At 40.9% G+C, this 22,671-nt stretch overlaps 1 protein-coding gene across 1 annotated transcript in view; it reads right to left on the reverse strand.

Moving 5' to 3' along the window:
• The window catches only part of KIFAP3 (kinesin associated protein 3), a 72,034-nt gene that overhangs the window by 1,721 nt on the left and 47,642 nt on the right, over window positions 1-22,671 (reverse strand). The window contains exons 18-19 of the mRNA XM_084291609.1: window positions 19,914-20,103; window positions 15,608-15,707 (exon numbers count right to left, since the gene is read on the reverse strand). Of these exons, the coding sequence (XP_084147735.1) occupies window positions 15,608-15,707; window positions 19,914-20,103 (290 nt within the window). The remainder of the gene's footprint in view (window positions 1-15,607; window positions 15,708-19,913; window positions 20,104-22,671) is intronic.

The raw sequence follows: 22,671 nt of genomic DNA on the forward strand, positions 1-22,671 counted from the left end.
GTTTCTCAGGGAAACGGGTCACTTGTGGGATATCCTGATAATCACGCGAAGGTGGAAGGTCTGAGGTTTGTCCTCCGAGAGGGAGGGAACACAACCCACTCATCCAACTGCTGAGAAAGCCAGTCTGCTTCACCTGAATGTTTCTGGAGGAATGCAGTGCCCTGGAAGTGGTGTTTCCACATCTGCCTGCCTGAATTCGGGTTGGCAATGCCTCTGCCTCACACCTTGTGCCATCAGTCTGACCCTAAAGTCCGAGCAGTCCCTTCAGCAGGGCCAAGGAAGCAGAGCAGGAGTACTGCCCCCTGCAGCAACGCAAAGCTACGTGAGCACATGCCTCTGGCTCCACATCCGCCTCTGGCCACCCTTACCTACTCCAAAATCCTATTACTCTTTTAGAAGCCCATTATGAAACATGCTGGTAACATCTGAGGCAAATTCTCCAGGTCCCTTGTTTGTTCTTGGCAAACAAAAGCTTTCTTGGGAGTCTTCGAAAGCTTCAGGTCTGCTAAAAGATGACACTGTGAAAAGTCCTGTTACTTTCTCAGCATCTCTTGTCTCCAGAAACACCAAACCCTGCACTCCAGCTTTCCCTCTGCCTGCACTCACTTCGGTCAGATGGTCCCTGCTTCTGCCACTGCTCTGCAGCATGCAGACAGACCGCTGTCAGGCACAGCTCCCTGACCTGCAGAGCTTCGAGAACTCCTTTTGGCCCCTCCTAGCTCTTGTTCACTCTGCTACCGAACCCAAACCCTTTTTTCCTTTGGGTGAGGTGCAATAACGACGCTGAGCCACGAGGTGGCAATGGGTCTCTACGGCTGCAGGCAGAGCTCTCCCAGCTACTTCCAGTTCAGAAATCCTTATTCAAAAACTTTTAAATATATTTAAATTGATAAAGTGAGCAGGGAAAATATGGTTTCAATTACATTCTCAGCAAATCATTTTTATATATATATTTTTTTTTATAAATGTGTAAGTAATTAGGTAAAGATCCCTAGAGTTTAAACTTTGAGGAGTATCAGTTATTTCCAAATGGTTTAGACATATGTTAGTGTCCTGAAGAAAACTGGAGGAGATGGATCAGCTGATAACTGCTTTGGACAGTTTAAAAAGAAAAAAAAAAAAAAAAAAAGGAATAGAAAATCACATTAAAACACCTTGATCATATCACCGCTCTTCCCTATTTAAATATTTCTCATCAGTAAATGAAGGCTTGCCCCTGCTTCAAAAAAAAAAAAAAAAAAAAAAAAGTTGGCTTCATTTTTACATCTCAGTGATCTTGAAACATCCCCAGATTTGCTTGTTTGATTGTTTGGGCTAGCAAACAGCAAAAAGCTTGTCCTCTCGGTGGAAGGGAAGGCTATTGAACCTCAAGAGGTAACAGGGGTAGGGCAACAAAACAGCAAACACACGTCTGTGGACTGAAGTCTGGCTTACTCATGAGGCTGGCAAGCCAAGTGCAATGACTCTGCAAGCATAACCTACAGAGGTGGAGACGGGTTTAAAAACTGAGTCCTGCTGAATCCTTGCCACTCCTGCCAAGAACAGCAGAAAGGGTACAGCCGGGAAAGATGGTTGATTTCAGCTGTAAACACTCCTGGGCTAATGACTGGCCGGAGATGGTGATTTGTGCTGTGTGCTCTTAGATTTATACCAGCAATCGACTTCTAAATTTGCTCCTAGGTAAAGCATGTTGTTGGTTTTATTTATACAGCATCTACACGGAAACTGTGCTCAACAGAGCATCACCCTGTCCTCCCAGGAAGTGAGGGGCATAGTTATGCCATCAAGGCAACTGTACACATCCCCAAATTGTTATTTTCCTACCTTTAGGCAGCCGGGTTCAGCTGGACACCTACCCTGCGAGTTCTTTAAGGCAGCTTTGTCTCACAAAATCGCACGCGTGCGCACCGGTCGGAGCTTGCTACCCACGCAGCCGAAGCACAACTGCTTTCCTGTGCACGTTTACCACCACGCCTGGAGCTCATGGAGTTAAACAGTGAACAGCACAGCTAATTACTATGTAATGCTAACCTCAGTTGCTGGTTCATTTTGAGACCCTTTAAAATATGAACTGTGTATTTTACCCCTATGCACTCTCTTAATGATTTGTTTTTTTTAGACTGAAATCACTTCCAGCCATCAGTTATACTCGCGGTCTCTACACATGCACTTCTCCAAGCACAAATATTTCTTTTTCCTATTGGTCTGCCAGCCCCTGTCAGAGCAAATTTCACTTTAAACTAAATGCTATGATACTTAAAACCTCTTGGATTACTCGGGCTGCTAGTGTGATCTATGACCTTCCCCAAATGACAGCTGAACTTTCCAATTTGCTTGTACTGCTGGGGAGCTGAAGAACACATGCTGAAGAGGAAAATGTTCCTGATGGGCATGAGGACGGGGAAGATTTCTTAACAGCTCTGCTTATTGATACTTAACGCCAATTCATAACATCCAAATTACTGTGCCCGTCTCAGATCCTCGGTGCCCTGACATCATTTAAAACAAAGTCCAACCGATCGCAGGAAATGCCAGCCAGCATCCCACTGCGTCCACAAAATACTTTCCTGAACTCCCTCCTGAACGCAGAGCCTCAGACAGGCTTTGTGGCACGTCTGGAAGACTTGGCTGCCTCAGACACTCCGCCAGCAGCCCTCTGCTGGGGTCCCCACGCAGGTTTCTGCGCTGCTCACGAGCTCGTGGTGCAGGCAGGGGGGCTCCTGAGGTTAGCCTGCACTGTGCCAGCACCTGGGTGCAGGCTGACCACGGAGCAAAGCTGCTTTCTGTGAGTTTTTGTGATGCGATAGACACCTGAGCCTGTCCACGCTTGCACTCACACTGTTAGCAGTGCTGGTGTTGACAAGCTGCTCTCAAACTGGGACTAATTCCTCTGGCAGAAGCAGGGCCTCAGAAAGGCAAATCCCAGATCACTTGGGAAATTCTTGCTTGAAACCAAGCCCTTGAAGTCCAACTGGAGACCCGCTGGTAGGATGCATGGATCTTGGAGTAATCCCAGAAATAAAAACTGCTTGGGAAGGAGGCACGGAGCAGTACAGCGAAAAAAATCATACCATAAAGAAAAGGTGGTGGCTGCCTAAGCAGGCAAAGGCGGCCCAGGAACAGAGCCTTGACTTGTGAGGGTGCCATATTAGTTTAGGAGCTTATAGTTTAGGACTGACATTTCATCCTTTTCAGGTTCATGGTTAGAAGTCCAAAATTAAAGCACCCTGAAATCACCAGCCACTGAAAACGAAATCCAAGACAAACCTTACTTGAAGCACACACAGCTTCCCCCAGAGCTACATTTTCAGCTGCATCTTTTCTCATCCTAAGCCTGCCCTGAAGCCCTGCCAGTCCTCTCCTTAATCTGCATCAGCAAGGCTCACGTCTGACAGGCCACCACTCAATAGGGATACAAGTTTTATAGTTTTATTTTACAATAAAAGCACATTTTATTGTAAAATATATAAGTTTATAACTCACTAGGCACTCTGACCTTGATAAGACCAGGCAAACACAATGTGCACAGCTCTCAGCAGCCCTACCAGCTCCTCAGGAAGGAATCACACCATTCTCCACGTGTTCAAATGAAGAGCTGAGGGGGGGTTATTTGCAGGCCTAAATACTCAGCCCGTCTTTACACAAGCGACACCTTTTCTTGCTCCCACTGATCACACTTCTGGCTTCACAAAAGCCCTGCTGAGTCAGAGAAGGGTGCAGTGCATCCCTCAAGTCCTCACGTTTCCCTTTGTGAGCCTTAGGATTCAGGGTGGCGTGCATCCAGCCAAAGGAGGTAGGAAACATTTTTGAATTCTACAATACAACAGAAACTTCTGGTTTAAGTTATTTCAGGTAACAAATACTTAAGGTGGTGGAAGCTAATCCCCTGCAGGTACAGCTAACCCAACGTTAACAAAGGCTCAGAGTCTGGGAAACCAAGGGCTCTCTGGCCTTTCTCGTGATACATGCCACCAACTAACTCTTAAATTATTTTCATAATAAACATCATGAAACAGTGGAAGTCATCAGAAAATGGCATAAAGCTTTTGCCTTTGCTTAGGGTCTAGCAATTGAGAAGATGATCCTGTTTACTTCTGTGCCAGCTGCTGCTTCAGTTTTGCATTGCCAGCCATAATTTTTCCTGTCCTTCAAAGTAAGAAGGCAAACCATTGGTTAGAGAGAAACAGCATACAACTGAGAAGCCTTGGAAAAAAAAAAAAACAAACACATTTCTTTATATAAATGTTCTGTAACCATAGATTCTCCCACTACTGGTAATGACGTTAAACTATAAACCACAAGCCTCTTAAATTCTGCCTCTTACAGCCCCACTTTCTCCCCTATCTGGGAAGCTTTTTTCCCCATACTTTCTATCCCTCAGGCTCAAGTGGGAGGGGAGCTTTGGGGCAGGGACTCTGCATCAAACACCAAGCCTGCCTCTACGTTAGCATTTAATATTAATGTTCTTTTAAGAGTAATACTGTATTTGCTCAAAAGATAAGAGATGTCAGAACGAACCCAGGCGATGTTATTTTAGCTCCCTTGTGCACCATGATACAGCTTTTATGGATATGATCATGTCTCCCCTTCCATGTGATCCAGCTTTCTGCAGTGCACTTAATGACTTAAAGTTTCCAGTTGTTTCTGGACTGGGTGCCCAGTTGTATCTCAGCACAATACCGCTGTTTCTGCCATTTAATTATAAACAAATGCAGATCTGACAATTGTGGATATGCGAGCACTGCATCTTCTGTGTCAGGCTCCAGCTACGCATCAAGCAACCAGCGTGCCAGAACTCACTGGTGGGAAGGCAGCATTTAAAAAACATATTTCCCAACTGAAGGGGAAGAAAGCACTGAGCTGAAAACAAATGACCCTGCTCAGCCAAATTCAGGCAGAACCTTGCTTGAAAGCCATGGAGCTTGCCATCTCAGCTCTGTGAAAGCAGCCCGGGACTCGGGCTCAGTTTCTTGCTCTGTCAGTTACCTGCTGTGTGATCCCAGGCAAGCTGCTCTTTTTCTCCATGACCTCAGTTTCCCAGCTGCAGTATTGACAGAAAACCAAACCAAACATTAAAGACACCAGATGATCAATTGCAGTAATTAGAAGACTCAAATTAGACCAGTAGAAAAGAATCAGAAGCCTTCATCTACAACACCCCTCAAAAAGAAAAAAAGACTTTCTCAACTGCTAGGAAAGCAACCAATCCAGATGACAGCCAGCAGGGAAATCAGTGATTCAGGTGTTTCATACAACTCTCCTGTTCCTCCGAAAGCCATCAGAATAACTTCCCCAGCGTTCCCTCACCCAGACGCACAGCTCCACCACACGGTAGGGGAGTTTCTCAGCTATTCTGCCCAGGATTTGTTAAAGGTCAAGTGCACAGTCAGAGCTGGAACGGAAACCAAGAGTTCTGACTTTCCATTATAAGCCTGACAGAAACCTCTCCTATGCTCTTGGCTCAACAACTGCCCAAACCCGCTGATTAGATGCATCCATTTCTAAAAAATTAATTAAAAACTACAACATAAAAAAGGCCCTCAGAAACAGGCAATAAAAAAAATAATCAAGGAAGATGTCTTTTCCTCCCCCTCTCTTCTTGGGCAGACTAAAGTATTTGTGTCAACACCATAAATTGAAGAGCACATTGCCTTCACCTTAACCCAGCAATAAGTCTGGCTTGGGGCTGTTTCAAACATCTCTTTTACTGAGCTCTGGTGATGTCAGTATTATGCTTTGTACGGCAGCTTCAGCCAAGAGCCAGAGCAGAATAAGATCCTGAAGTGGCAGCTCCACAGAGGTGACTTGTCACTGCCTGTATCAGCTCAGGATCTGATCCACATCTTGCCCAGGCTTCCGAGCAGCCTTCCTGTTTCCAGACGAGAAGTGTTTCTTGCTTCCTGTGCTAGGTTACAGATCAGGGTCACTATGGAAATGCGCTCCCAGATAAGCAGTCGAAGCAAAAATGCCAGTTCTCAGTGCCTTGGACTGAAGCACTCCTAGCTGAACAATTATTCCTTTAAATATTTATACAAGCTCCTCAAGTCCAAGCACTGCCACTCAGCTCTGTGCTTCAGTACAAACCGGGAGAAAAGTTGGCCCTTGTGCACAAATACCCAGAGCTGTGCCAACAGGTTACTGGCTGATAGTCGCGCTGCCTCCAGGCTCAGCACCAAGAACCAGGCAACTCGACAGGGAGGATAATCCAGATGCTGCAGGGAAGGAGGGAAGAGTCAAAAAAAAAAATCTGCTCTGCCTTGGGTTACAGCTGCAGCCAATAAAAGCTTTCAAAGTCTCTTCTGAAAGTTAACATTACTAGGGGATTTGCAGTGTTCGCTAGAGCACACACAGCAAACGCAATGGGAGCATTATTACCGATGAATAAACATTCGATATTTTTGCCACCAGAGAGGATTATCCAGATTTCAACCCGTTTATTTATCAACGCAAGGCCCTAGTGAAGTCCTGTCAAAATCCATCCCAGGCCAGTGATCGTTTTAGTGGAAATCAAGAAGGAAGTAAATCTGAGCGCCTCTTACCACTTTTCTTTGCTCCACCACTAGATACACTAGGGAACGCACCAGATACAAATACAGATGTTGAATATTTTCTTGGAGATCTACATCTTTGAGCAACATTATTATGCAAAAATTTCAACTTTAATTAAATGGAAGGAAAATAAAATGTTTCTAGGCTAAAAGTTGGGCAGGGAGCCTTGGAAAAAACCAACAAAACTTAAAAAGCTCAAAACCCAGAAGGCAAATAAACTCTCTAAACTTGTAGACTTTTTTTTTCCCCCCTTAAATCCCATGGTTAAAAAAATCTTTTTGTTTTCCAGAGGGAGAGAAGGGTAGCTGTCATCATACATGCATGACTGAGGCTGATAAAGACAGATTCCGTGTCAAATTTTATAATCAACGCAATTTCAACTATGTGGCAAAAGAAATTAATTTGATATGTTCATTTGTTTTTTAATACCAGAGACTTGTTTGCAGCACACGTTCATTTCAGATAATAACGATCAGAAATATCCCACTGATATATGGGACTTAAGAACTACTCATTGTATGTTTAATTTTGAATCCTGTGAGCATGCTTATACGTAGCGTACAAAATACCCTTCACTTTATTACAGTTTTAAATCTTTCTTCCAGGTCTGGCCTTGCAACCACTTGTCTTGATAAAATAGGTCACTTGAAAAAGGAAAGCTCAATAAAATGAATTACAAAAACAACAAGATTAAACTGATTGTGCTGTTTTTGTACAGTGCAGCTGAATTCTGCAAATATGCTGCTGGCTGTGGTTTGGCATTTAACAGCATGCGATCAGTGAGAAGGAGGAAATTTTATTCTCATTAACTGTTGCAGATTTACTGCAGTGAAAAAGGGCTATGTAACCTGAGAAGTGACAGAATGGAAAGATCAAAGCAGCAGTCTGGAAACTAAATAAACCTTCTGGCTACTTCCTGCAAGGAAAATTCACTCTGGCAATGTAAAACAGAGTCCAGTTAAAAACTACTCTCAGTTTTATGAGCTGTCACAGCAGCTTGAGTGGTTTGGACCAGTCAAGTTTAGAACATTATATTTCCTTGTTTTTGTCTCAGATACTTCTGTAAGCAGTTTTATAGTTTCTTTTTCTTTTTTTTCATTTTAAAGAGAAAAATAAAATTCTTTTCTTTTGGTTGAAATCGAGAAGGTCACAGCTAAACTCATTAAAAACAGGCAGGTCTTCATTTGCACATTCCATTCCCATTTACTACGTTTTAATATTTTACTTTGAGATTTATAAGCAATGTACATTTGCTTTAATAACTCTTCCGCGTTCTGTTCACTTATTGTTTAATATAAGTGCAAATCAGTTTACAGAGCCCAGATGGCTTGTAACCAGGGAGCCAGTCTATTCCTAGTAGCACATCTGGAGGGACTAAGAGCAGCAGACAGAACGTGGGAATTAATTAATGTTACATTTCAAAAGAGGCAGACCCAGGTTTGGAGGATTTTTTGGTAGGACATTCCACAGGACTTGAGCTAACTGCTGCAGCATTTTGGCATTCTTTTAAAATTCTTAATAGCCACCTAGACCATGTCGGTTAAACGAGGCCAACTGCAGGTGGAATATAATAAAATCAAAAGCAGCCCAAAAATGTGAAAGACGAGTGCAAGTGAAAGAGGCCCTAGTATCCTATATTCCAAAAAAGCTGAAGTGCATTAAAACCTCAGCACTAACTCTTCCCAAACGACATCTGCACCTTGCTGAAAAAAATTACACCTTCAAAATATTCCCAAGCAACCTATTTCATCTATTAGCATACTAGTGTGATTGTTCAGAGCAATTAAACAGCTCTTACAGTAAATTAAACGTGTGCAACATGATCCTCCATGATCAGGGACCACACACCTTGGAGAGGTGGTGTGGTGTGGTCTGATCAACGGGGCACAGAGAGCAGCCAGGAGAGCACTGCTCTGCTGAAGGCTCTGGCACCTGGCTTTGGACAAAACTTTTCACCTTTGGTTCCCTTCCTACCTCAACTATCCTTGCTCTTTGGGCTAAGGGCCATACGTTGTGCTGTGAACATCAGCTGCGTGTTGGGGGACACAGAGAGCCATTAGGAAGCTTCTCCTCGTGCAATCTAAGATGAGAGCAGTGATACATAAGCAACCAAGCACATTAAGAAGTTGCTGTATGAAGAATACTGTTTATGAAGACCAGTGTCCTTATTTCGGTGCAGTATGTGCGGATCTCCAAGCTCTGGGAAAATCTTTTTCCCTTGAAGAATCAAATCGCGGTCTTCAAAATTGCTACAATAACTGCCCACAGCGTAAGAGCATAATTTGATTCAATACATATTAGTGAGACCCGAACTGGATTGCAACATGATCAGGTTGCAGTATGTAATTTATATAAACATGGCTTTGAAACAACAGCACGAAAAAACTACTAAAATGACAACTAGCAGGGAATATGACCACCAACTATGACCACACTGGGGAAAGGAATGAGGTAACTCTAGTTTAATACTAGTACAGTAACAAATTATTATAAACTGGACAACAAAAAATTAAAGCTTGCATTCAAAAGCTCAGTGATAAAGTGTTCACATTCTGAAAGCACTGCCCTCACATCTACACGCCACAGGGAAACAAGTGCATACTGTGGATCTTGACATTCAGGCCATGATCCAAGACCTACAGAAATTAAATTAAGTCTGTCCATTTATCTGCCCTAGACTGTAATCAAAAGCTCCAAAAGACAGCAGATCCTGCTTCCTTACTACTATCTTTCAGATGCAAGATGTTCATTCCACGCATACAGAACACCTGAACAGACCCTGTTTGATGAACAAAAAGAAATGACTAAGCTTACCTGCCTGTTGCACATGAATAGTCACTAAATGCTGCACTGTCCACCTAAGAAGTGTGCTTTCTCATGGCAAGCCTTATCGAGCAGCATCAGAAATGTAGCGAAAACCTCCTGGCCATGCTGAGTTTAACTTCTTAAAAACTAAACATGTAGGCAGTTAGAACAACAGACTATGATAAAAAAAGATACAACTGCTACCACTAACAACATTTTTGTGGGATAAGGAAAACCAACAAAAAACCTTATTTGTCTCCAGAAACTTCATTGGTTCTGGGCCTCTCTTTAAGGCCTTTTCAAATTCATTTCAGTGGGATTTACAATTTGCTAATACTGATGTGTGATAAACTAATAAAAACTTGCCTACAAGGTTATAGGCCCAATTTACTAGTAAAACCTAATTCAATTCTCTTAGGAAATGCAAATTAAACAGTGTCCAAATGGTAGAAGCTGAGAAATGGTAGAAGCTGAGTACAACTCCGTACTTCAGAGGAAAAACTGTTTTACCTCTCCCCCCCCCCCCTCCCCCCTTTTAAAATAAATTTTAAGTATGGAAATGAAAAAGTAATACGCAAAACCAAGTGATATCACTATGGTAAACTGTTTTGAAGTAGAACCATATTGCAATAATAATTTACATTATAGCAGCTTTTATTTCCGTCAATTAAAAGATTTTATACTTTCTGCAAGTCCATCTCTGATCACACCTCTAAGACAGGAAAACATCGCTACCTCTACTCAAATGATGAAGAAATGTGAATACTTTCATTTCTACTCTAGCACAGACTCCACATCAGAACTTTTTTTTTTTTAATTTAATTTATTAATCTTAATTTATATTTCTAAGACCTGTGAAAGAAAGCTGCTTCTGCCACTGATGGCTGTAGAGGGTTGCATGAAGCAGCACACTTTTACTGCCAACTCATGCACCAGTTTTTCCACCTTCAGAGATAACCTGTGAGATGGCAATTAACTGCTGAAAGGCTGGGAAGGGAGAGCTCAAACTTCTAAACAAACCTTTCTGAAAGCGTGTTTCAAAAGAAAGATATGATGGATGAGAAATACTCCCACAGCAAGGTCCCCCCACTCCTCCAGTCTTCCTTAGGAAGAAGGGTCTTTATATCAGAAACAAATCTGATAGGGTTTAGAAAGTAAGCAAGGAAAAGAAATGAAATCGTGACCTCAGTGCTTGAGAAGAACAACATCGGACTGCTTTGTGAAGATGAGGATCTATATGGAAGCTAGCTGTAAGTGCTGATGTAGGAGACAAATTACAGGTACAACCGATTAAAAACATTTTGATAAACATTTAGAGTGCTTATTTGCCAGCACATGATGCAGTTCCTGCACCCAACCCGAACAGGAGCTACTCAGCTGTGACACACGACTGAGAGCTTGCACCACGCTGCAGAAGTTAAGAGGAGTGGAAGGCTACAGCCCTAGGTCCTTCCCTCAATAAAGTTCACATCTGATTTTCATCAAGGTACCCAAGCAAAAAAAAGCTGGAGATGGCTTAAGCCACAGTAACAGTCTTCTCTGTGCTCCACTAGCACCTACAGCCATGCTGCCACTGTAGCCCACACAACCAGTTTCTGCCAACCCAAGACACAAAACCTAGCTTATGTATGCCCATACTTCCCCACAGACACAGCTTAAAGGCAGCACAGAGCAGCCTGCAGGGTCCTGGCTCCATGTCCCGAACTCACAAAATATCACGATGTCCTACCATGGTAAAAAGAGGAGAAACAGCTACAGATTTAGGTCGTGAATCCAGGTAAGAGCAAAGATGTTTCATCAAGGAGTGAGACAGTCACCCCATAAAAAACAATTTTTTTTTGCAGCTCTGCTCCAGTTTATAATCAGGTTAAAAGGTTCTGTACTGGAGGAAGCTTCCTCTAGAAAAAAAAAAAAAAAAAAGATTGGGCTACCTCCAGCACTCCTATTAATCTTTCTAAAGCTCCAGACAAGACAGAATTTGGGAAGTCTGATGAAGCTATTTACAACAAATTGCCTTTCACATGTAAAGGTTTCTACCATTATCTAGTTATAGCTGGGAAAGGTTAAAAAGCTTCTTCCCAAAAGGGAAAGAAAAAATACTGTGGAAATCTCCATTATATGATATTTAGCCATCACTATGATGCCTGTGTCTTAAGAAAATAATCTCTAGAAGGTGATTAAAATTTGATAAATGACTGTAGATTCCTGAAGATGTCTTTCAGCTGTTTTTTCTCCCTTGCAGCTCAGACACTAAGCTGTCATCACTTTAGCCAAAAGGTGAGGGATTTTTTGTTTGCTACACTCGTAAAACCTTCACTCTATATTAAGAGTTATCAGAACCAGGAGCACTGAATACAGATTTTTAATAACAGATGAAAAATTCAAATCTATGCCTAATGCCCATCTGCTTCTGAAAGACAGTATGACGATTCAAAGCTGGTAATCTAATCACAAAAGTCTTTTCCTAGCCAATGAAACAACCTGGATACAAGCTGTCAAAACAACCTTCTCAGCCATTTATTTTGTGCAGAATGGAAAACATACCTTACGATCTGCTTGCATTCTGCTCCGAAGTTTTAAGGAAAACAAGAGAGGCTATTTATGTATTTTATCGGTGTTTTTACATACGTTCTATTCTGAAATACTTCTACAGACATCTTACACCACTCTATTAAAAATATAGTTCAGAAATAAGAGCTTTAATCTAAAGCTGTGAAACCTCACAAGCTATATGACCAGATACAAAACAATTGTATTTCTAACAATGGCTTGGGTCCGTAAAACAAGGGTGGCAGTATTATAAAACGCCAGCTTTCCAGGTTTTTGCTGATGTGCTACTTCTCCTTTATGTTGACAAATACTGGAGACATCCAGTATCCTGGCTTGCCATCGTGGTATGGCCAGAATAGCATGCAAGCAAATTTACATACTAAATTCAGGGCTTGATACTTCTATAATTATTCTCTTCGAAGTTGTTCTGTACTGGAGGAGTCCATCATTCAGGGCAGCATTCTTAACTCTGATGGTACTTAGAACTCTGTTTCAAAGGGAAGTCTAAGAAACCCTACAAAGGGAAGTAGTATCTTTGAAAAATCCAACCCTTATGATATTCCACCTAGTTTGACAAATCTGTATGTGTTCTTACTGCTAACAGTCTTCTTTCATGCTTCCCTGTTAAAAAAAATGAAAAAAAAAAAACACTGTTCTAGCCCCAGGAGTCCAGGCACATACAAATATTTCAAATTTTTTTGTCTTTTATTTTTAAGAAAACTCCTACTTTACTCTCGACTTCAAAAAAAGACTTTCCTACCCACATAAGACTGTGCAGCATGTCTGGTCCAACACATGTAGGTCTTGTGACTCCTAGGACAGGGACTCCCCAGGAGATTGCAGCAGTAGCCCTGCTGGGTTACAGGGAAGTCAATTTCATTGATTACACACCTGGATATATCTGCTGCTCCAATTCCCTTCCATTTTCTTGAATGTAACTCAGTGGAAGTAAAAAGGCAATCCCTGGACCTCTGCTAGAACTAACATCCTACAGGCAAGGCAGCACATGGTTTTCACTATCTGCTCCATGCAATATAACTGGTCTAAGTCTGATACACGGCAGCTGGTGTGGGCTGAGTTCCCTTGTACAGGTGTTATTAAATACTGCTTATGGTGAAAGCCTTTCAGGCAACTTGAGTTTGGTTACGGTCATGGAAAAGTCTCCCAGACCCCTTTCTTTGGTTCCAAAAAATGAGGTTGGTGATCAGACACTCTTAAATCTGGGTAACGCCTCCCTTTATGAATACACTGGGGACATCAACACTAGTTCAATACCAGCTTGGCTTCTCAATGAGATTCAGGCACTAAAAAGGTCGGTCTCGCTGGCTGACCTCTAAGCACATTTATGCAGGCTCTCCTGAAGGTAAGGGGAAGTCCCGATTCAGTCTGAACATGCTGCAAGGGTAGGAAATAACCTCAGAGAAATTAAATAGCTGACATAGCCTAACTTTTCCTCCTAGGACTGCAGAAAGGAGAAGAAAGGATCATTCAAAGTTGAGTAGAAAGGAATCTGCTCATGGTTGTCACCTACCTCAAATTTCACAGGGTGGTCTTAAACGATGGAAAAGACTCACTCCGTTCCCAACTCACTGCACTGCTTAGCAAACAACTGTTTCTATTACAGAATAATAAAGCCTAATATAAAAGGCCAAGACCAGAAGACAGACACAACAACTAAATGCTTAATAAAAAGCGTAACAAATGAAAAGACTGAAAAACATGCATCTACTCATTTTAAAGTCATCCCTCCTCAAACTCACAAAAAGATCTTAGTATTAACTGACTTGTTAGTTGTCTATGCAAATCATAACAGCTTTCTTTTAAAAAGTTTCTGAAAACATATCCAAATATTAATAAAATGAACCATTTTTATAACAAAAATCTTGATTTATTAAAAGCTGGAACTGGTTAAAAATAAATCCTTGACATAAGGTTCTTGTTAGCTTTAAACTGTAAGCATAAAAATACCCTCGAATTATGTTTTGGTATGGATGAAATGTACTCTATATAACACATAAAAAGAGCCTTGACTTGCTGCTATTATTTTTAATTAGGGTCCCTAGCACGTATGGTTTTACCTTCCAACACCAATTGAAATTTGGGAAAAGGGAGGGTCTGACTCTTCAAACTCATGGGACTGGCAATTCCATGCCTCATGCCTGGAGCAATAATGCATTTTACATTAGCTCTAAGCATCAGGAAATCCTGGCTTCTGGCGCCAAGAAGTTCAAAACGGTAATGACACACATCTGAAAAGTAGGATTCGCCATCCGACTGCCAGTATCTATTCTATCAAACAATTCAGTCCTGCTACGTTACAAATAGGACAGAACATTTGCAGCAGTCCATACTGTTTCCAATTAGACTATGTCTGGACTGCAGATAACCATGAAGCAGTCACACACAAAAAAAAAAAAGCCTACCGAGAAAACAGAATCGTAACAAGAAATCTGAATATTTACAGAGGCTATCAAAAAAGGGCAATTACAAAGTTTGCAGTTAGACAAATTGCAGTTTGTCTGTCCTCTTTTTTTAAGGTGGGCCTCCAAAATGCCTGGAGACATCACAAGGATATTCTACAAATGTTTATTTTGATTAAGGATACACCAGGTGCATTTTGCTGCTCATTTTACTTGGAAGACAATCAGATTAAAACATAGCTTATTAACGTAGCTCACTGATAAAGGCTTGAAATATGAGACCGAGCAATGTACTTTAACTTTTACCCATGGACACTCAAGACTTTTTCCCAGTTGAAAACTTTCTAGAAAGCCAAGACGACCGTGACTAGGGCTATCTTAGTGTATTGGAAAGAAAGGAGGCTACAAACATCCCTCTTCATCTTTTTTTTCTTCTTCCACAGGGCCATAAAGACTGTTGGGACTACACAGCCATACAGTTCCTGGTTAATACAGAAATCTGTCATCTCCTGGGTTGTGTGTCTGTTAATGTTGAAGACCGTGAGCCACACAGTAAGACTCCAAGAGCAGCAGATGGCTCATACTTCGCTCAGTTTCTCGATCGACAGCCTACCCTGAGATGAAGGCTGCACATGTGGAAGAGATCAGATGACGTGGTCCATACCAGCCCATCTCTAATCCTTCTGCTAAAATATTAATCATAGTTTTCATAAATAAGTTCACAATGTCACTCTTAGTAGAAGTTTAACCAAAACTTTACCTGGCAAGCGACTCTTCTTAGACTTCATGCCAGTATCCCCTTCCCAAACACAAGCTCCACACAAAGGGTTGCACAGTTGACCCTTCCTGAGTATAAACACTTTTTCCTTCTCAAGGTAACATATCTTAGCTCTATTTTTTTCCCCAATCTGAGGATTTTAGTTAATTTTTTTCTTATATATGCTGCCACTATTACACCCTATGCTGCCTGAATGTTAATTCAGCTTTCTGGTGCACCATGAGTACAATAAACAAAAAAGTGTAACCTTCCACTGCCCCTTAAATACTACAAGAAGCCAAAGAAAAACTTTTTTGCTTCAGCTATGCATACTGTGAATTGATCATACCTACAAACGGTGACTGAAGTTGTAAGTGGTGCAAAAATGTTATTACTTAGGAAGGAAACAGATGTTTTAGACAACATTGGTTGGTATAGATGGTACAGACTGACTGTAGCATGGTCTGTAACTCAGAATATTCTATGATTCAATGGTTGTATGCGTTCTCCACAAACAGCAATTTACCTGCTGGAGAAGGGATGCTGCCCAACAAGGTCTCCGTTTTGAAGATGATAATCACCGAAGAAATCTGGACTCACTGCTCCATCAGGGGCCATTAGGCCATCTGCAAAAACAAGAAAGATACAGAGACTGTAAAAGAAGGGCATGATTTCAGGGCGGGCAGGCAGTAATTTGTGCTGGTTTTTCTCAAATTCATTAGCAACTTGGATTATTTCTGGGAGGAATATCAAGCAACAATAATACTGAAAAGGAGCAACTTCAGCTACAACAGAAGTTTCACTAGGACTCCATCTAGTCTACTGCCCTGAGAAAAGCTACACCTAGGAAAATTTCTCTTACCTCTTCATCTTAAGGCCTGGAGATACTAGATCAAGAACCATATTGTCTGCCACATCATGAAAGGGAACACAGAGGAAAAAGTAATGACAAGTGTCAAACATGGATCTAGGCCAGCAGCATAGAAGTAGAAAAGCAATAAAAGTCTTAATTTTTCAAGAGACTACCTTTTACCACTATCTTTTAAAATTGGTTAAGGAAAAGAAATAGGAAAGCATCTCGGAAACAATTTCATATTCCCTATATCAACGTCTTCTTGCTATTCCCTAAAAGGGTGGTCTTTTCACACAACAAACTCACAAGAACATAGATTAGTGCTTCCTTTTGCTTCATTTATCTTAAAGCACCGGCATTTGAAGATGCAAACATCTGTAAAGCCAGTAGTATTCTTTAAAGGCTTCCTAGTCTCTGCTTGCTTTATAAAGAGAAGGAAATCAAGGGCTAACATCTTCCCTCTGTTACATCAGTGTAAATCCAGAGTGTCTTTGAAGTGAAGTTGAAGTGAAGTCAGTGAACTGACCCCAGCTGAGTGAGAGCTCAGCTTAACTCTTTCCTGTTCCCATTCCCCAAACTCATTTCTTGTTAATAATAAGGGCACAGTTAAAAACCTGATAATTAATACGAGGCTCTAATTAGGTAAACACTATTTAAATAGACCCTATCTGAGTTCATCTCCGTCACTGTATGAAAACAACCCCAAATTTGCAGTGCAGAAAGCATCCCAATAAAAACAGGGCAGAAGCAGGTACATTCTGACGGGTACTTTAATGGTTTAACAGAGGATAGAGAGATTCCTAATGACTAGGAAGTTACAAATGCCATTCCACTTTGAAGAAGGAGAGATAAGATCCAGGGAATCACAGGCCACTTAGCTTAACCTCTGTGGTTTCAAATCTACTAAAACTGCCTGTGCAGGAAGCAGTGGAAAGTTACTTACAGGCACAAGGGCTTAAAGATGACGACTCAGGCATTCAAACAAATCTCCGTGTGCTTTATGAATTTACCTGATGGTTTTTTGAAGATAATATAGTGACAAATGATAAAAGGAATAGAATTGACACATCTAGATTTCTAACAGACATTTGATGAGGTGCTACAGAGATTCATTTAGAAGATAATGCCTCATGGGAAAGTGACTGAATACAATGCAACAGATCGCAAATGAAAAATGCTAGCCATGATCAGACTACTTTTTAGCAGCATAAAGACAGCTGTAACATGGCTATATTCTAATTGCATGCATGTGTATACAGTATGTGAAAGAGTATTACTTGACAAGCAAACATTCTGGCACAGATCCGTATTACTGCCTTCAGCGTGTTCAGATAGACGGGAGTGCACATGGATGTAAGATGACCAAACAGCAGGGAAAAAAGTTTAAATGGTTCTTATTAACACTTCTGTAAAGTTTTCCTATTCTTGTATTGTTCAAAAAAAAAAAAAAAAAAAAAAAAAAAGAAGCAAGGGACATTAGCATTTCTGTACCTACATTTCAGATGAAAACCAATAAAACTAAGGGACTTTGTATTTTAAACGGGTTGGCTTAAAACTTCTTGGAAAGCAGAGACAATTAAAAATAACATCTCACTATCTTTCTACCAATGAAGAAGAAATTACATTTTCACTCTGAGGCTGGAGCTGCTGCTGCTTAAAGTGTCTTCAATCAGGAGTGCTAACATTCAAACCATAGCACTCGGTTACGGCTCACAGGAATTTATATGAAAATGAAAGCACATGGATATCATCAGCTGCATATAATACAATTACAGTTAAAGGACATCTGTTGTTATGCACATTTCAACATAAATTAGGGTTTTGTACTTTCAAAGCAAAGACGACACTGAGCTGAAGGTAACTTCAGAAATTCTACCAAGTTTTCGGTGCAGGTTTAGATCTCTTTGCAAGAGATATTGGTATACCTTTGCAACAGGGACTCATCTTGTCGGCAGAAGACTCAAGAATTGTTATAGCTTGGTGGGGATTTGTATTATGCGTGAGCCAGCAGTGCAGGCAGTTTCTAAAGCCACCGTGCCAAAACACTAACATTTCTGACTGCAAAAAAGATTTTTTATTTTTGTTATTTTTGACCAAGTAATGCCATGCTGTTCAGAAACCCAAATGCCTACTCCAGTTGGTACAATAATCCATAGCCTTTAAAAAAGGAGTACTATGCGTCCCTCCCCAGTCCTATCTCAAATCTATAAATCTAGCAGAGTTCAGAAGCACACCATGACTGGTGCTTGCTGGAAGGAACTTGAGAAGTGAATCTGTATCTTGAATATAATCAGTTACTCTCATACATTTGAAAACAAAAGCACTTTTCAAACATCTGCAGAACATATCATTGGAAATCTGCCTCTCCTTCCTGGTCAAATATCAATTCCAACACAAAAATCTTTGTTGAAATAACATTGAGCCAATAACATGAACGATTAAAAAACAGGAAATTCAGTATTACTGGTGACACTCCATCTCTAGCTCATATTGTTGGGAAAAAAAGCGGTCCCGTGAAATAAGCAAAGGTTTAAGACTTATAAAAGGAGGACTGCAACAAGCATGCTGTCATGTCTTTAACTTAGGAAGCCTGAAATAGACTTGATGTAATCAGAGACCCTGGTACTGTACTACACATGGCTTACACTGCTAACCTTGAAGGACCAGTGCAGGAAAACAAATCCAGTGCTGCAGGATGTAACCACGAAATAAATAAGAATCCTTAAGTTCTGTTATACTTTGAGAATGAATTTTGAAATTCTGCTGAGGTCTTGCACATTTCTTTTCTCACAGCAACTACAAAGCGAGCTTACAGGTTTCAGTGGTTTTGTTTTTCATATTACTATCCCTGCAAATTCACCCAGAGTCAGAGTTTTGTGACTCATGCTTCATAGCAAAGGATTGGACACTTACATGGAAAAAGAAGAGAAAAAGACTCAATCCCAGCAATTAAAAGAAACACACGCACACAGAGTCATCCAGGGGTTTAAAAAGGATATAAAAACCACAAGTTTGAGAGCACAAGCCAACTCCTAGTTATTAAAGGTTATGAAGACTTTTATCCAGTGCGCACATTATTTGATGAGCATCTCCTGCAGGGCTTTTTGAACCACTCTCTGAAAGGGGTGGCAAGAGAAGATACTAGATTAGATACATCAGTGTCTCAATCCAGTATGGCAATATTTAATGCTCTTACTAACTACAAATCTTTACAGGAGAGAGCAAGCAAGCAAATTTCACATGAAAACCCCTAGAACCATGCCACTATGCACTATAAGTAAGAGTAAGCAAAATTATGAGCAACATTTTTTTCCTTTATGAAATATACGAGGGTTCATCTCCAATTCAATTAAGAGAAGTTATGTTTTTAAGTTTTTATTCAACTTCTTCAGATTATCAATTAATGAAACTTATCTATATGATGATCTTGAAAACAATAGAAATTCACATGCTTTCCTAGATATGTGACAGCAATATTATACAAACAGTGATTCACAGCATGATTGCTGCTACTAAGAACATACACATTTGATGTGGCTCAAGTCAAATTTTGCATTAAATTCTGCAAAAAAAAATCTGTTACAGAAGTAACACATAAGACCAAGCAAAATTCAGCATCAAATCCCATAGCTGTACTGCTCTGTGAATGTAACAGGAATAAGAAAGGGTTTGTGTTTGGCTAAGTAAACAAGCTATGGACATAAGAGACAGCTATGAAGGAACAAGGCTGGACCACCTTTATTTAGATCAGTAATCATGCTCTGATTACTCTGATTAGCTAAGGTAGATCTGTTCGCATTTCTAAAGACCTGTCACACTTTGTGAATTCATGGATATACAGTACTCAGTCCTTCATTAACATCCTAACAAGGGCAAACACATCCCTGGCTAGTATTCATCAATGCTGCTGACACACAATGGTAACAAATACCAATGGGGCAGCAATCCCCGTGCTGAATACTAACACATGCTGCCTTACCTGCGTTGTAGTAGAGGTCAGGTCTTTCCAGAATGTCCCCTTCGTGGATGTAGGGCTCAATACGATCGTCCCCATACAGATATTGCTCGCTGTCATCCATCTGCCGACTCTCCACCATCTCCAGCCACTGAGAGTTGTGCCATCGAAATTTCTCACTCTGGATTTTTTTAGCCCATTCCTCATCGTATTCCTGTTTAACAAAATCACACAAGATTTTAGAATGAAGTATAGAGAAAGATCTGTTTGGTTTGACAATAATTTAACATCAGCAAAAGATCCAAGTTTCAGTGCTCAGTGACCTAAATCCTCTATTAAGCCTACAGAATACTTTCAGCAAAAAATGGTAATGGTTTTGCAAACTCAATGCATTATTCTGTTTTTGTACACGTGACACCAGTACAATATTCCCTTTACAGTTTTTAGCTTTACACTATTCAGAAAAACCTCCTGCTTTGAGCAAAGGACTTCCATCACCTTGGTCTCCTCACTTGGAGGATCAAGAAGAGCCAATTACTGCCAATTTTAGTAATTAAAGACTTCAGTAATTAAACACTAACACTGACCAAATACACAGTATGATCTCCTGAGACAAACATTCGCTGTGACAATTAGTTACTAGAAAACACAACAAAAAAAGGCTGTGATAAAACCAGTAAGTCTTTATTTTATTTGAAGAGCTCCAGTAAAACAGGATTTAATTTCCAACTTCTTGTCAAATTTCGTAATAGCTTACTATTTCTACTATCGAACACCCACAAAAACAACACACAGCATTCATTAAGAGGTTATGGGAACCACAGACAAAGCTAAAGCTGGAGAAGAACTTCTCCAGAGTGCTGAGTGAAACAGGATATAAGTACAGGCCACTGCGGAAACAAAAGGCAGGCATGAAATTTCAGCCTGGATTACAGCCCGACTGCACTCTAATAACATGATATTGGGTATAAAGGCGTACCAGAAGGAAATGACATAGCCAATGGTCACCGTGCAATCAGCTGTTTCGAAGGGAAGGCTCCTCTAAGCAGACCCGACTATATGGGCTGTTGATTACTACTGAGCAATCACAGACCTCATAATCCTCAGATTTTCAATATGACTGGAAAAGTAGGGCACAGCTAACTGTAGGAACTCATGAACATGTGAAAATTGCAGATGTTATCAATTTGGGAAGATCGACAAATAACGAACAATGGCTATTACTTTTTTAATCAAAGGACTGTGACCAAGAGCAACATTCATAACCAAAAAGTGGTTCCTACTTGTGGGAAGAAATATCCCTATGAAGCAAGTCCCGCTGTATCTACTTCACTGTCTTCTAAGCTAACTAGGAAGGAAACAAAACTGAAAATCACATGTTAACCATCTTGAGAGTTAAGAAATGATCTAGGCAGACTTTCCTTGGAGATCTAGCTGGAGAAGTTTAAGGTTTTTAAAATCCATTTTACTTAAGCCCAGAAGGGGAGAAAGAGTGTTCACACAATTAGCGATAATGTCTTGGCTGCAGAAGTGGTAATTTCTTAAACTGCTCCAGCTAGACATGCAAAAGCTCATCTGTCTACAACTCGAGGTCAAAAACCAGCAGCGAAGACAGAGTAAGTTGGCTAAGCAGCTCAGGTTAAACCTCCAGATTCCCCGTGGGCTCAACTTGAGCTTTGAACTTAATAGTGAAGCTACCTTGTCTTTACTGCTGTTAACCTGACGTAGGTAACGCCTCCTATCCTTTGCCTTTTCCATCCTTCTGACTGTTTGATAACGCAAAAACCAGCTGGTTCAGTCATTCTGGCAGAGGATTCGCTGGCATTGCCAACGAGTCTATCTGGAGCCTTAAAGATTTCATGGGGAATCACGTTGCATCGCACAACCACAAACCATTATTGTATAGCAGCGGGTTTTTAAGCTATGTTTTACTTGGAGGAATGGCAAGGTTGTTTCTCTTGGCTTAAAGCAGAATGTGAACTCCTTTTTGATGGGACATCCACGCAAGCACCTGCAACTGTGGGGCTCTGATCAGTCTGGGGCATTATTGTGAATTTCTCAGATTCCACCCCTGACCAGCAGCAATTACGAGACACTTCTAACTCCCTTCTGCACCATTCTGGCACACAAGCAGTTCTGTTCGACACCTAGTGTCTCGCATGGCTTCTGTGCACAGAGCAAGCATCATCTGCAGGATCTGTAAAGGTTCCCAGTCCCTGCTGGCCTCCAGCAAAATTCCAAGTTCCTGTCAACCATACAGTAATGCAGCACCCTTTGGGAGGAAGACAGACAAACCAACACTACACCTTATACTGTTAGGAAAAAGAACTCCGAGAAAAAAAAAGAACTTCCCCAAATTGAAAGCAAAGTCCCCTTGGAGAGGTAGGCTCATTGTTGTAATTTGTAAAATAACCCATAAAAAAATGAAAGGGCAGGAGTTTCAAGGATGATATCTGACTAGTATCTTGGAAACATCTACTTTGCTGCGTCTGCCAGAGCTAAAGTGTGGGCTATCAACCCTCAGCAGTCGTTAAGGCTTTAAAGAAACACCTTGTAACTGCCAGAGATCAGACTGGAGCCTTAAGAAAACCATTCCCAGAAATCATGATTGCAAAGCAGTGAGGGAAATAAACAAACTTAACAAACAGCAAATTAGACAGATCTGTGGGAAAGCTGAATTCCTTTCACATTACCTTGTTTACTTTTAAAAGTTCCCAAAAGAAGAAAAAGCCAGTAGCTAAATCCCTCATTCATATTTATCATAAGTGCACTTGGAAAACAT

Source organism: Netta rufina (genome assembly GCF_964035555.1).
Source record: "Netta rufina genome assembly, chromosome: 8".
Taxonomy (NCBI): domain Eukaryota; kingdom Metazoa; phylum Chordata; class Aves; order Anseriformes; family Anatidae; genus Netta; species Netta rufina.